The 16,707-nt window shown below is 40.8% G+C and overlaps 1 protein-coding gene across 6 annotated transcripts in view; it reads right to left on the reverse strand.

Annotated features, from left to right (window-relative positions):
- Window positions 1-16,707, reverse strand: part of MAP3K5 (mitogen-activated protein kinase kinase kinase 5) — a 242,259-nt gene that overhangs the window by 57,905 nt on the left and 167,647 nt on the right. For all 6 annotated transcript variants that reach the window (XM_077999454.1, XM_077999452.1, XM_077999455.1 and 3 more), the window contains one exon: window positions 8,494-8,627. In XM_077999454.1, the coding sequence (XP_077855580.1) occupies window positions 8,494-8,627 (134 nt within the window). The remainder of the gene's footprint in view (window positions 1-8,493; window positions 8,628-16,707) is intronic.

Genomic DNA, 16,707 nt, shown 5'->3' on the forward strand with positions numbered 1-16,707 from the left:
CAGCCAAATATATGTCCATATGTGAAACCAAAATGACCATTTAAGGCCTTTATTTCTCCTAAGGTAAATTCTATGAGGTTGAAGGTGTGGTAGGATTTGAGGGGAAATGTGTCAGGTACTAAGCCAGTTGTATACGTTAATTCATTTCCATGAGAAGGTAGTGTTGGTATGCCCATTTTACAGATAAGGAAACTGATTCACAGAGAGGATGACTGACTTGCCCAAGATCCCAAAGCTAGTAAGTGACAGAGCTAAGATTCAAACCCAGGAGAACTGAAATCGTCCACACAGTTTACTCTCCATATTAACATATTAACATTAACATGACTTTCTATTCTACTGGCCTCATCAACACAACTTTATTATTGACTATAAAACTTTACTATCACAATTTACTAATAATCAGGAGACTCCTGCCCAGGAAGACAAAACTTGCAAATAACTTTAATGTACATTCTAGAACTTCCTGAAAGGCCCGTCAATTCTTCAACAGCAAACATAAAATACCACTCATAGGTCAAATCTCTTTGAGCCCCTTGCATCAAAATCTTCACCTTACTGTGTCCACTAATTCTATTATATCATGATTTTTACCTAATCCTCATGAAGCCTCCACATTGAAAGTGTGACTTCAAAATTATGTACTTGATATATGTTGCTGATTCAAATTATGAAAGTTATTTTATATTTCTGGAGCAGAACAACACTTTTGATAATTATTGGAAGTACTGTAAAGCTTTATAGACTCTTAAGCACCCTGAATTTAATGTAGCCCTAATGAATTATTTTACTGCTTGCCAAAGAACATAATTTCAGCAAATTGAGTTTTAAAAATCAAATTGGCTTTTATTCATGATTCATGAGCCAGGCAGTATCCAATCCAAATAGGAGGTCCACTGGGCATGGCAGAACAGTGGGTTTTCTTTTGTAAGGTAGCTTGAGCAGGAACAAAAACAACACAGAGCAAAAGCCAAGTGGTTAATGTTAGGTTAGTTCAGGTTACTTCCCTTGCAGGGGTTAAAGCAGAGGGGACTTCCTTATCATGCCAGCTCAGGTTGGCTGGGTGCCTTTTGATCAGTCCCTGTGACTCTGTTTTGTTTTTGTTTTTTGAAAATTGGCCTGTTTGATAATTTGGCTATCATCTCTCTCCTGATTTTTCAGAAGGCCAGATCTTACAAGTAAACTGCTTAGTTTTGGTTTGGTGATGTGGAACCCTAGCATGGTTCCACAGGCTGGTCTGCTGGAGCCTAGTGCAGGAGCTCAGTCCAAATCTGTAGCCTCAAATTTTACTTAAGAAGCTAAATATTGTAGGGTGTCAGCAACAATAAATACAGACTCAAAGGAATTCCTCTCTCTCTCTCTCTCTCTCTGTCTATAAAATCTAAATCGAATCTAAATCGAATATATATATCTCCTATAATGGAGGCTACCGGTGTGAAATACACTAATAATGCACATTAGTGCAAACCTGATGTCTCACACTTGCTTCAGTCCTACATATAGGAAATCCTTAGATCTTACACTGACAAATCCATTGGTTAATATTGAATAATGCTATTTTCAATAAGCTTTTTAGAGTAAGTGCTATAGCTAAAGCAATTAGTTTATAAAAATTTAAATTCACTTAATTTAAATTAATTTTTATTATCTGTGTAATATTTCCAGAAAGCAGCCAACAGCAATAAAAACAACAAAATACTTGCATTTTAGATCGATTATTCTTTTTTTCTTTAGAATTGCTTTAGGAACTATGAAGGGCAGGTATTAAAATGAGCACTTTCATAGTATACCAGTTAGAGATAGCAACAACATTTTGATAATTGCTTGAGTGAGATAACACCAGAAATACCAATATACAGTGTTACCAATAAGATATTTAGGTAATGACTCTCAACTATAAGGGTATTTACAAGTTGCTTCTTCCATGAGGGTTAAAACACTTTGATGTTAGTTCATACCTTCGCTCTTGTCGCCCAGGCTGGGATGCAATGGCGCGATCTTAGCTCATTGCAACCTCTGCCTCCCGAGTTCAAGCGATTCTCCTGCCTCAGCCTCCCAAGTAGCTGGGATTAAAGGCGGCTGCGACCACACCTGGCTAATTTTTGCATTTTTAGTTGAAATGGAGTTTCAACATGTTGGCCAGGCTAGTCTTGAACTCCTGACCACAGGTGATCTGCCCACCTCAGCCTCCCAAAGGGCTGGAATTACAGGTGTGAGTCAACACACCTGGCTCACAACTTCTATTGATATGGATTAGTGGCAAATACTGTGCCTCTGTATTCTACAGAGTTAAGAGATAAAGAAAAATCTGAAACAACCAACTAACTCAGATGATGATGATGATGACGATGATGATTATTTAAGACAGGGTCTCTCTCTGTCACCCAGGCTGGAATGCAGTGGCACGATTACAGCTCACTGCACCCTCAGCCTCCCAGGCTCAAGCAATGCTCCCATTTCAACCTCCCGAGTAGCTGTGACTACAGGCGTGCACCACCATGCCCAGCTAATATTTGTATTTTTTGTTTCACCATGTGGCCCAGGCTAATCTCAAACTCCTGAGTTCAAGTGATCTGCCAGCCTTAGCCTCCCAAAGTGCTGAGATTACAGGCATGCACCACCATACTGGGTCCTCAGTTAATTATTAATCATAAGGCTCCCACCTTCTGATTCTCCACTGAAAATCAAAACATCAATGCTTAAACTTAAGATCCTGGAGAAGCAATATCCTTACGTTATTAAACTAAGGAGATAGGTCAAAATTTGCAATAATGGTCAGAATCCAACCTAGCTAAGGACACGTACTCTTCTCCAATATAGAAAATAGTACAAACACCCAGCATTTTCACTAAGTGTAAGTGCCAAGCATTAAACAAGGATGGAATTATAATTTGTTCACATCAACAAATTAGTCTTGTCTATGAGAATTATAAGAAAATCATATTTCTTCTCAATTACTTGTAACAAGGAAAGAAGAAATGGACTAGATAATCAGAGATACTTATATATTTGGTTTTGACAAAACTATTAATCTATAGGTATCTCCAGACACTCCCTTTGAGTCAAATCCCCACTGCTAACCATCTAGACCAGTGGTTGCCAACCTTAACTGGATATTTACATTTCCTTTTTTTTTTTTTTTTTTTTTTTTTTTTTTTTTTTTTTTGTGAGACGGAGTCTCGCTCTGTCGCCCGGGCTGGAGTGCAGTGGCCGGATCTCAGCTCACTGCAAGCTCCGCCTCCCGGGTTTACGCCATTCTCCTGCCTCAGCCTCCCAAGTAACTGGGACTACAGGCGCCCGCCACCTCGCCCGGCTAGTTTTTTTTTTTTTTTGTATTTTTTAGTAGAGAAGGGGTTTCACCGGGTTAGCCAGGATGGTCTCGATCTCCTGACCTCGTGATCCGCCCGTCTCGGCCTCCCAAAGTGCTGGGATTACAGGCTTGAGCCACCGCGCCCGGCCGGTATTTACATTTCCTAAAGGGCTTCTAATTTCCAGGACCGCCCTAGGATTTTTGGAAGTAGAGCTTGAGCATCAGTATTTTTAAAAGCTCCCCTGTTGTCTCTCATATACAGCTGGGTGAAAAATGACATAGAAATAACCAGTCCATGGCAGGGTGCAGTGGTTCACTCCTGTAATCCCAGCACTTTGGGAGGCCAAGGTGGGCAGATCACTTGAGGTCAGGAGTTCAAGACCAGCCTGTCCACATGGTGAAACCCTGTCTCTACTAAAAATATAAAAATTAGCTGGGCGTAGTGGCAGGTGCCTGTAATCCCAGTTACTTGGGAGGCTGAGGCAGAAGAATCACTTGAATCCAGGAGGCGGAGGTTGCAGTGAGCCGAGATTATACCACTGCACCCCAGCCTGGGCGACAGAACGAAACTCCATCTCAAAAATAAAATAAATAAAATAAAAAAAAAAATAACCAGTTCAGGATATGTAGAATATCAGAAGAGAAAGCCAACCTGAGATTAACAACTAGTTGGGGGTAGATGATGAGAACATACTAAATCTACCTCTTCTCTCTTACAACCACTTTCATTCTCTAACAAAGTGGTTTTCGAACATGAAGGAAACAGAGGAGAAATTGTTTCCGTTGCTCTGATCCTTCTTTACAGATGGGAGTTTAGTGTACAGAGGTTGTATCATGCATTATTCACATCACACTACTTTTGTAATTATCCTTTGTAACTGTAACTGCTATCTTTTTCAACAGAACGTCCACACCCCTCCAGGTCACATGGATAGAAACAACTTTGGTTGCTGTATCTTCACAATAATAGACTTGTCAGCAATCTCTTTATATTGTTAATAAGAAGATGCCCTGCACCAGCTGTTTAAGGTAAGGGCTTGTCATGCGCAAATCACATATACCAACTGCATTGTTACAGAACAGGAGCTGAAACACCTTGTTGGTATTGGTGTGCTTTGTGTGTGTATAGCAGCATTTGAATAAACTTAAACAACAGGATGATTTTAAAAGTGAGTTTCTTCCAAGTGTCCACCTAAATCCATCAGGAGGGGAAAAGAGAGGAGCTGTGGCTAAAGGTTAGTGAATTTGGCTGCAGCAATTTGATAGCGATGACCTCGTTAAATTTCATATTGTTTCAAATCTATACTATCTATATATATGATCCTTAAGAACCTGTAGGACTAAAAGAAAAATTTTAAGATGACAACTTTATATATATTACCTAGGTATTTAATGAGTAATTTCTACTGCTGTTTCATAAGAATCCGTAATCATGTCTCATGAATTAACTAAGAGGAAATGCTGGAACAACACCAAACAAATATGAAATTGAATGAAACTACAGAAGCGGCAGGCAGCAACAGCTGTTTGCTTACCTAATATCTATTCCTCCCTCTTTCTATGATTTTGTTTGGAGAAACAAATGGCTGGCTAAAAAGCCGGAGTTCCTAGTTCCTTGTAGGTAGGGGTAGGCATTTTGGGCGAGTGCAACAGAGGGGAAAGTATACTGGGCAGTTCTGGGAAGCTTTGTTTTCCTTTTCCTTCTGGGATGACATACGGAGCCTGGAGGCAGCGTGAAAGTCACGCACTAAGGATAAAGAGCTGGGATCGGGCACAGTGCTTGCATGGGAGGGGGTGTCTTTTTCAGTTTGGGGTAGTCAGAGAAGACCTCTCTGAGGGCTTGACATTTGAATTAAAGCCTAAATGATGAAAATGAGGCAATCCTGCGAAGGTCTGGGTTGATCTTGGTATGCCCGATAGAGAGACACCAGTGTGGCTGGAGTGGAGGTGAGGCCACAGAGGAAGCAGATCGCCTGTGGCCTTGTGATTCAAAGTAAGGGTTCTGGGTTTCATGCTAGTTGCAATAAGAATCCACTGAAGGGTTTTAGGCAGTAGTGACATTATGTGATTTTTAAAAATAGATGTTATTTTTTAGAGCAGTTTGTAAGTTCACAGAAAAATTTGAGAGGGAGGTACAGAGATTTCCCACACACTCCTGGTTCCCAAACATGCACAGTCTCCCCCATTATCAACATTCCCCACCAGAGTAGTCCATTTGTTACAACCGATGGACCTTCACTGACACATCATTATCACTGCATGATTTGATTTTAACTTCAGAAAGACCTCTGTGACTCCTCAAAGAAGGATGGACTAGGAGTGGAGGAAAGAATGAAAGCAGAGACCAATTATGAGGTGACTGCAGAGACTAGAAGGGAGTCCGGGCGAGAGGCCTGAAGGCTTAGATTAGAGGTGCAGCTGTGGTGATCGGAAAGAGTAGAGAGATTCAGAATATATTGCAGAGGCTGATACAACAAACAGTACGACCTATTGATGGAGTAGATGTGGAGTGCAAGAGAAAGAGAGGAATCCAAATGAACCCTGGAGGTTAGCCTGAGCAGCTGGATGGATGGGGAGACAGTAACTGATGACACAAGGAGTACTTTAGGGAGAGTACATTTGGGAATAAAAATCGGGTTTATGGCTGGGCGCAGCAGCTCACGCCTGTAATCCCAGCACTTTGGGAGGCTGAGGTGGGCAGATCACTTGAAGGCAGGAGTTCGAGACCAGCCTGGCCAACATAGAGAAACTCCATCTCTACTAAAAACACAAAAATTAGCTGGGCATGGTGGTGCAGGCCTGTAATCCCAGCTACTTGGGAGACTGAAGCATGAGAATTGCTTGAACTCGGGAGGTGGAGGTTGCAGTGAGCTGAGATGGGGCCACTGCACTCCAGCCTGAATGACACAGTGAGTCTCTGTCTTAAAAAAAATAAGTAAATAAAAATAAAATCTAGGTTCGCGATTGGGTAATATACTGACTACCTAGGTATATTTGATGGATTCATTTGTACTCCAAACCTAAGCAACACACAATATTCTTTTGTAACAAACCTGCACATGTACCCCGATTCTAAAATAAAAGTTAAAAAAGGAAAAAAATCCAGGTTCAGTTTTGGTCATGTTAACCTTGAGATGCCTTTGAGATCTGTAATTGAAGATGTGGGGTAGACAGGTAACCTGGGGAGCTCAGGGGTGGGTCCTTCCTAAGGAAGGCTGGTCACGTGGCCTATGACCACGGCCACAGAACGTGGACTCAAGGGCAGCCAGAATCAGCCCATGATGTAGCCCAGCATTAAAGCCTGGCCAAATATGGATAATAATAACCATCTATTAAATAATCAAATTCTCTCTCTTTCAGACTGAATACACAACACACACAACTGTGTATCATACACTACAACTGTGTTTCACTAATTATAGGAGCACTGCCTTACAGAGAGATGTAAGGGAAGCCCTAAGGCAACAGAAATCATAAGGTTGAGAGAAGACAGAATTATTAGTTGGAGAAATAAACCATAAGGCAGAGCACAAGAGCAGTGAGCAACAGGTAATCCTATCACCAGAGTGCTTCAGTTTCCTGAACAACATTTTTGTTTCTAAAAAAGAGTCCATCTTTCACAAGGCCTCACTACGTGAGGTTCAACTCATTTCTTCAAGTATAGGTTGGTGCAAAAATAATTGCGGTTTTTGCCATTACTTTTAATGGGAAAAATGTATATATTATACATTTTGTAGTTGTCACACAGTTCTTGGATATTGTCCCAGTTTTTTTGTCTTTTTTCTCTTTGCTTTTTTAATTTTGAAAGTTTCTATTGATATATTCCCAAACTCAGAGATTCTTTAACTGTGTCCAGTCTACTAACAAGCCATGAAAGCCATTCTTCACTTCTATTACTGTTTTTGATCTCCAGCATTTTTGAAAATTATTCCTAGGATTTCCATCTCTGAGCTTACATTACCATCTGTTCCTGCACAATCTCTACATTTCCATGAGAGCCCTAAGCGTGTGAATACGATTCACAATCTGATAACTCTAATATCCCGCCATATCTGGTTCAGGTTCTAACACTTGCTATGTTGCTTAAACTGTGTTTTTTGTCTTTTAGTATGCCTTATAGTTTTCTATAGAAAGGTGGACATGATGTCCCCGGTGAAAATACTGCAGTAAATAGGCTTTTAGTGGTATGGTGGGAAGCAGTCAGGCAGGAGAAGAGTTCTATAGGTCTATGATTAGGTCTCAGTCTTTTAGTGAGTCTGTGCCCCTGGGCTGTGAATTTTACAAGTGCTTCAAAGTGCTTCTTAGCTTTAGCCCCCTTAGATGAGACAGGACAGCTAGAGTTGGGCTACATTTGGTACTCCCCTTCCCCCAGTTTGGTGAGGCTCTGGTAAAATAGAGTCTCTTGTGGACAGACCTTGTTAAGAACAGAATGCTCTAGCGTATTTTAAAATGGTGACTTTTCCTTTCTTGCTGCCAGAAGCACAATGGGATTTCTCTAATTTCCGGTCTCTGTGAGGACCTGGTAAAGCTCCAAAACTCATGAAAGTGTGACCCTCACCCCCAGCCCCCAGTGACTGGGTCCCGCTGGAGTTTTTCACTCAGACTTCACAGTGGGCCTCTAGAGATTTGTTAGTTACAGTTCAGTTTTCCTACCCCCGCACTGGTTCCCACAGAGGTTTCTGATCATGGACTTCTGCTCAGTAAGTTATGAGTCTCTCACTTCGCCAGTCTCTCCAATTTCAGGGGCAGCTGCCTGCCTTGCAACTTCACTGACAAATCCAAGAAGAGCCGTTGATTTCAGTCTGTTCAGTTTCCACTTGTTAAGATAGAATGACAATTTCCAAGCTCCTCACATGCCCGATTGGAACTTAGAACTGGTTCCAACCTAAACCATTTCTGATAGTGCTTATTCCCCATCTATTCATATAATACATCCACCTTTATCCAAGACAACCTGAGCCCAGCACACACAGGGCCATTCTCTTTTCTAGTCTCTGAAAGCCCCGTTCTTCCCCACCAGTCTGGAACTTCAAACACTGAACGATGCAGCAGCTAAACCTCAGAAGGAGCTAATTGACTCAATGTCAGAGTTTCATTCATTAGAATGTCATCAATATTTTCTAAAATACTATGAACAACCCAAAGTACTATAGAACAGCTTTTAGTAGCCACAATTACTGTACCTGCTGTCTCTCTCTGGGATTTCCTTAATAGCAATTCTGACTTGGTTGCTCAAGTCCCGACCTGCGTAGACTATCCCGTAAGTGCCTTTTCCTAAAACGACTCTGTCACCATTTTCATCATATTCATAGTCATACTACAAAAGGAAAAACGGGGAGAAAAGATTGAAACGTTAGTTCATTCTACATTTCAAACATCGATTTTTTTCCAAGAGCATTATTCCTTATCTTATCAGATGGCATTAACAGGCCAAAGTTCTAAGAAGTGCTTCAAGGATGAACAAATAAATACTCCCAACATAAAGCAGATATTGTGTTTATGTTTTCACAACTGTTACAAATACAGTGGGGATTACATAGTTAACTTCATAGAAGTGCTTCTCCAAAAGCCATGTGGATTCTTTTACCCACTCAGTCCTGTTTTTCATTGATTCTGGAGATCAATGAAACAGTGCATAACTAGCATGAACATCTATCAATGTCTATCACATCTAATAAATCGTCCTTTTGTTATTCACTTTTGATGCTGCCAAAGCATTTCACACTGCCAGGGGAATAAAACCACTGAAAGGCTTTGGGTAAGAAGAAAATTTTGACATCTTACCAGCTGCCGATGATAAAGTCAGGATTATTTTACTTCAACCCACCCCCCACTCCCCAAGACCCAGAAACATTTTTTTTAAATGAAAAATAGAGGAAAATGTTTATCTCTGATGTAGAAAGGAAATATCTATAGCTCTAAACTGCAAACTGTCAAGTGTGTCAGCCAAATATGGAAAACTGGATCTACAGAAAGGATTCAGTAAAGACCTCCTCAGATCTGGAGGCATCACCCCAAAGCCACATCCTTTGTGTTGGACTGAACTAAAGGATTTAGGGCCATCACATGATCAAGGCATGTCCCTGTAGAAACCCAGCACAAAACTACAGGCCCCCGGGAAAGAACATTAGAACAAGCTTTTCACATAGTCTACATTTTGCTGGAGTTTAAAGCTGGCAGTCCATAGTTAGATTCAATGCACAGCAGGGTCTGAGTTGGCCATTAAAAAAATTATTTCTGGCCAGGTGCAGTGGCTCATGCCTGTCATTCTAGCACTTTGGGAGGCTGAGGCAGGTGCATCACCTGAGGTCAGGAGTTTGAGACCAGCCTAGACATGGCAAAACCCCGTCTCTACTGAAAATACAAAAATTAGCCGGGTGCGATGCTGTATGCCTGTAATCCCAACTACTCAGGAGGCTGAGGCAGGAGAATTGGTTGAACCTGGGAGATGGAGGTTGCAGTGAGCTGAGATGGCGACACTGCACTCCAGCCTGGGCAACAGAGAGAGACTCCATCTCAAAGGAAAAAAAAAAATGATTTCTAACATGTATAAGTCAACAAACTTAACGTTAATACTGATGAGTAATCTAAGAAGAGGGCAATGATCATGAGTTTTTATGTTCTTTAACAACATAGCCTTGAAATATATAAAGCAGAGTTGATACAATTTCAGAGAAAAATACGCAAATATCAACCACAATAGATTTTAACAGAACTCTTTTAGAAAGGAATGTATCTGGCACACAGATTTTAAAATAGAGAATCTAATGGCACAATAAACAAGTCTGATATTACATCTACAGAGAAAGCTCTGCACCCAGATACAGATTCCTTTCATGCATATATAAAAATATATAATTGATCACATATTAGACAACAGAGAAAAATTTCAACAAATTCCAAAGAACTGATATCATAAAGACCATGATCTCTGAGCACAGAACACTAAAAATAAGACAGCCAAAAGTATATTTTACTTTACTTTAAAATAACCAATGGGTTAAAAAGGAAATGACCATGGGAATTACACAATCATTTTTTATATGAGAAGAAAAGCATTATTTATCAAATTCCATAGATATGGAGTTAGGTAGATGAAAAATGTCATGATATTAAACAAATCCATTAGAAAATAAAAATTTAACATGAATAAATTTAATGGTCAAGTCAAGGAAACAGAAAAAGAATAACATATTGCTACCAACACAGTAGAAGAGAGGCTCTGGATTTGGCAAGATGGTAGACCAGATACCTGAGAAGCCTCCTGCTAAAAACACATAGGTAAAATAAAACAGACATACTTTTAAATGTCTAGCTGGGCTTACTAAAGAGTAAAGGTGATTGCAGACGCTAGAAATGAAGAGGAAAGGAATACTAGCAGGTAATCACAAGAACTCCTGAAGCTCAAAAGGTAGGGATGAAGGCAGGATTTTCAGTTTCATTAATCTAGGGCAGGAGTTCATGCTCGTTTTTTGGTAAAAGGTCAGGTAGTGAATGTTTTAGCTTTGAGAGCCATATAGTCTTTGTAGCAACTACTCAATCCTGCCATTGTGATGTGAAAGCAGCCCAGCTGATACATAAACAAATGGACATGCTTATGTTCCAATAAGGCTTTATTTACCAAGATTAACAGTGAGCTGGACTTGATCCTAGGGCTATTGTTTGCTGACCTCTCATGTGGGGCTTGGGTTTTAATGCCCAGGAGGGGATAGGAAGTATGGCCTAGTGCCTATGCCAGGCAAACAGCAGAAACACACAAAACCAGGCCCTTGATGAAAGGGTAGATTAGAAAAGTCAGCCCACTACACTGTGAAACAAAAAGAAAGCTGGTTTGTCTCAAGACTGAGCTCTGGAGGAGCAAAAATAGGTCTTCTCTAAACACGTTCAACCATAGCTGATCCTGGCTGTTTGAACTTCAAATTAACACTTATTGTAATACTCATAATTGCTCTTGAGCCTGGGATATCCCTGGAGTGCCTGGCAGAAACAAAGGAAAAACATTTTAATGGTAGACCCCTTGAAGTTTGCTATGCAGAATTCTTACTGATAATGCACCACTAAAGTTGAATTCACAATCCAAAAAATATAAATTATGTAAGGAAACAATTCAACATCAGTGAAAATATATATGACAAATCCCAATCCTCAAGACTTCATTAAGTCAGATATGATAGAATATAGTTATAAAATATGTACGTTTAACATAAAGATATAAAATATTTAAAAATGAGAAGATGAGATATTCTAAAAAAGGCCAGACTTGAAAGAGAATTGAATACAACTTCCAGAAATTCAGCCCTAAATAGGAAAAATAAAAACAAATTCACTCAGATATGATATAGTGCAACTACAAAATACGAAAGACAGATCATAAAAGGGCACATTACCTACAAAGGGAGCTCATCAGATCACTCTGCACACTCTTGGGTACACATGCATGACTCGAGAGGATGGGGCTGGGGTGGAGCATGTTCCTAACAGCTCCAGGTTATTTGTTTCCACAGGTTTCCAAGCCCTTATAGAAGGAGGTCAGGTGGTGTCTTCTGGGGAAAATTATGCCTAATACAATGCTAGGGCTGGAGTGAGCACTGGCCTCCTTAGCATGAACCCTTCTCTGGCTCAGGACAGAGGCCAAACTCTGGAAGGGAGATGACTGCTTACCCATTGCCAAGTATCCAGTGGCACATTAGAGAAAACCCTGTTCTGGCTGCCTAACGTAAAGCTGAAGACTGTCTTGGTCCAGGGCAGATGATCAGGTAGGTGGTCAGAGTGAAGGAACAGGCAGCAGGGATCATTTAGCAACATGCCCTAACTCAGAGTTAAAACTGGGCTCCTGTGAGGAGGCAGGAAGCATAATCCAAACAATGCCACCTGAAGGAGCCCAAGTCTCCACACCCAATTCCTGTGGTCTAGACTTTTGCAATGCTGTGCCTGCCACGCCGGAATTCTACCAGTGGGACCCAGTCAGCAGGAGGTAGGGCAGGGACCATCACTAAAGAAGCTCAACTTTGACAATGTGCCCTCTCAAAGGATTAGAAACCTATACACTGAATCTAGTACCACCACCATTTTACACTACAATGCTTTATAATTTTAAAGGAAAAAAAAAAACAACTTTCGATAACCCACCTCACTTGACTATCATAATATCATAGTAGGTTTCTGATTACTTTCAATTTACAAATGATCAGAATTTTTTTTTTCAGTGAAAATATATCAGAGTCGTGATTTGAAACCAGCTTGTAAGATTCCAGATTTTGTATCCTTTCCACTACCTATGCACTAGGGAAACCCTATCATAGAATAAGAGCTTACAGGGTAATGATCACTACTTGTTTCCAAACACCAGTATTATAAAGATATTACAGTATATTGTTAATATAGATTGAACATCCATTTGCTTTTTCAAGCAGACATCTGGTAGCCACTGTCCTCTTAGAATTTTGCTTTTTTCCTTCTCTTACTCCATATTTCAAATTTATTGTCAACTGTTCTCAGATTTTTCTTCTTAAAATCTCACAAATCCATTTTACTCCTTATTCTCACTGCAATTGCCTCAGAATCTCTGTAGAAGCAGCACAGAAGCACTTCTCTGCAAAACAAAGTTCAGAGGCTTTTCTCCTCCATGTGGCTCCATTCCCCAATTTGTTCTGCACTAAGTTGACAGTGAACTTTCCAAAGTCCAAAGTTCCACGTGAGCTTTCCATGTCAGTGCCACTGCATCTATTTTATTGGCAGCTTGTTACTTTCCGGATGAAATCCAAACCCCTTAGCACAGCATAAATGCCTGCTACAGTCTGAATGTTTGTGTACCCCCGTCTCCAGCACCCTCAAAATCTGTATGTTGAAACCGATTCTCAATGTATTAAGAGTTAGGCCCTTTAGAAGGTGATTAGGTCATGAGGCTAGAGCCCACATGAACGGGATTAGTCCCCTTATAAAAGAGGCTTGAGGGAGCCCGGTTGAGCCTTCAGCCATGTGAGCACCCACAGAAGGTACCATCTAGAGAAAGTAGGCCCTCACCAGACACTGAATCTGCTGGTGCCTTGATCTTGGATTTCTCAGCCTCTGGAACGGTGACCTATGCATTTCTGTTGGGTATAAATTACCCAGTCTAAGGCATTTTGTTATAGCAGCCTGGATGGACTAAGACAATGCCCTTCAAGGTCATAGGGCTGCCTCTGTCATCCTCGTCTGGACACTGAGCTCTTTGAGAATTGGGACTTCATCCATAATTACTCTAACCCAGTTTTAGCATGTCGCTTGTAGTAGATGCTTAGTAATTTTTTGTTTAATTAATTAATCAAGTTATAGAAAAATGTGATGAGCACTTTTTTAAAAAAGAGCTAGATCCCAAAACCAAACCTTTAGAATCATTATTGGTTTATTCTTGGGTGAAAGCATTTTTCCAATAGATACATTTACAATCTTTTTTTTTTTTTCTTTTTTAAAGAGTGTTTTGCTGTCGCCTAGGCCGGAGTGCAGTGGTGCCATCATAGCTCATTGCAGCCTTGAACTTCTGGGTTCAAGCAACCCTCCCACTTCTGCCTTCTCAACAGCTGGGACTTCAGGTGTACACCACTATGTCCAGCTAATTTTTTCTATTTTTTGTAGAGATATGGTCTTGCTATGTTGCCCAGGCCGGCCCTGAACTCCTGGCCTCAACTGATCCTCCTGCCTTGGCCTCCCAAGCGCTGGGAGTACAGGTGGGAGCCATCATCCTCAGCACTTTTTTTTTTAAAGAGATGGAGTCTTGCTATGTTACCTAGGCTGGACTCAAAGTCCTGGGCTCAAGTGATCCTCCCAAATAGCTAGGACTCAGGTGTACACCACCAGATCTAACTCTACAACAGGTATGCTTACATAGAACAGTGAAGAATACATAAACCTCGACGAGGCTGCTACAGTTTTCATTTCCCCTAGGAATCTAAGGCATCAGAAGACTATTTTTTAAAAAGATTATGTATTAGATACAGAAGCTGACTCCTGTTGAGCAAAATGGTGATAGTAAAAATGAAAAGGACTTGTAAAAAGAGCAGTGTGATTTAAGTAAAACCATCTCTGTGGGTAATTGCTGCTTTTTCTATCTCCCTTTTCTATTCTGACGAGATATAGATAGAAATTGAAATTGTAGTTTTGAAAGAAAGCTGAAAAGACGCAAGAGACTGGTTCAGCCTAGAAGGATATAGAATTATCTATGTAATGGCCAGAAATAGTAGAAGAGAGCCTGGACCTCAAACCAAGAAAGGTAAGGTCTGTTAACGACAAATACAGAAAAAAACAGTGGTGGGGGGCGGGGAAAGGAGGGTTTTAAAAACTAAAAGATAACATTACATTGCTTATATATTTTACATTCTATTTCTATGGTAATAGGTTAGCAAATCAGGTTGTTGCTAAGGGAAACAAGAATTTCATTCTGAGGCAATCATGAGAATTTTTCTAGAATCATCTCTTTATTGCTGTCTGCCCAGAACAATCTAAACCGGTAGTGGGAAGAGAATCAGTGTAGGAAGACAATATTGACAAGGCCAAACAACGACGTGGTGACTCACTGAGTCCTTGCACTCTCGAGGGAAACAACTACCTTAGAAAAACCCATGCACTTTCGGCGGGGGCTTAACCACGTTAGGTGAGTAATCACTTCGAAGACTCCAATGGCAGCTTTGTTAATGTTCGGTCTGTATGGCCTTCTTAATATGTAAATGCCAAAACATTAGTAACTACTGATAACATTAATAGAATGCCAAAAACACTGCAGGTGCAAATATCTAGTGTGATGGATCTCTCCTCCCTTATATCTGTATTCACATCTCACCTTCATTTATTTATTTATTTGAGTCTCACTCTGTCGCCCAGGCTGGAGTGCCTAGGTTCAAGCAATTCTCCTGCTTTAGCCTCCAGGGTAGCTGGGAGTACAGGCTCTTGCCACCATGCCCAGCTAATTTTTGTATTTCAGTAAATGATCCACCCGCCTCGGCCTCCCAAAGTGCTGGGATTACAGGTGTGAGCCACCACACCCGGCCTAAATCTTACCTTCTTAATGAGCCTCCCAGGCCTTCCTGTCTAAAATTACACGTCCCTGCTACTCTGTAACTTCCTGAACCCTTCCCTGGTTTATTATTCTCCTTAACCCGGATCACCATCAAACATACTATAGATGGTATTTTACTTATTTGTGTTTATTGTCCATCTCTCATTAGAAAGTAAGCTCAGTCTACAGCCCTACCACCCTGAATGCGTCCAATCTCTTCTGATCTCGGAAGCCAAGCGGAGTTGAACCCGATTAGGACTTAGATGAGAGCATGTAAGCTCAGTGAGAGCAGGAAGTTTTCTCCATTTTGTTCTCTGCCGTCTCTCCAGCACATGGAATCATGCCTTCCACTCAATAGCTGTCCAAAAACTATGTGAGTGCATTAGTGAGATCCACTTGGACCCACTGATGTGCAAGAAGATGATTTTAGGCTGAAAACATCAGAAAAACAGCAGCAGCAGAAAAAATCCTGATCTAAACTTCTTTTGCAGACATAAGCAATGCCTCCTAAAATATAACCTCCAGGAGGTTAATGACCAAAGAGGAGAGATGGACCACTTGCACCTAGAGGAGATGTTGCATAAACAAAACCTCATCAAAACTTTCTGTTCCTCGCACTTGTTTCTCATTAGTTCCCCACCATTCACTTTCTTAAAGTCCTAACCCTCTTTCTTACTAAGATGATGTATAAGCACTCAACTGTAGCTGTTTAGGGAGCCAATTCTTTGTGTAAGTCTCTTTCATTGACTTAGCATTGACTACATGAATAAACTTTGGCTAGGCACGGTGGCCCACGTCTGTAATCTCAGCACTTTGGGAGACTGAGGCAGGCAGAGTGCTTGATGCCAGCAATTCAAGACCAGCTTAGGCAACATGGTGAAACCCTGTCTCTACAAAAAATACAAAAATTAATCAGGTGTGGTGGTGCACACCTGTAGTCCCAGCTACTCAGAAGGCTGAGGTGGGAGGATCGCTTGAGCGCAAGAGATCGAGGCTGCAATGAGCCGAGATCGCACCACTGCACTCCAGCCTGGGGGACAGAGGGAGATTCTGTTTGAAAAGCAAAACAAAACAAAAGAATTAAGTTTGTCTGTTCTCCTATTAACTTGTCTTTTGTCAGTTAATTTGCAGGCCCCCGACCATTGAACATAAGCTGGTAGAAGAAAAAGGTTTTTCCCTGTTCCCAACAGAATGAATGAATGAATAACGAATCGATACTCCTATCATACAACACTATAAGTGATGTATTTTCTCAGTCAGGGAAGTAACTGGGTATTCAGTTTCATATCTGCACAAAAATAGAAATAGGATGTTAAAGTTTTCTACATGATGATTCCAAACTGACTAAAATAAATTCTAAACCATA

Source organism: Macaca mulatta, chromosome 4, assembly GCF_049350105.2.
Source record: "Macaca mulatta isolate MMU2019108-1 chromosome 4, T2T-MMU8v2.0, whole genome shotgun sequence".
Taxonomy (NCBI): domain Eukaryota; kingdom Metazoa; phylum Chordata; class Mammalia; order Primates; family Cercopithecidae; genus Macaca; species Macaca mulatta.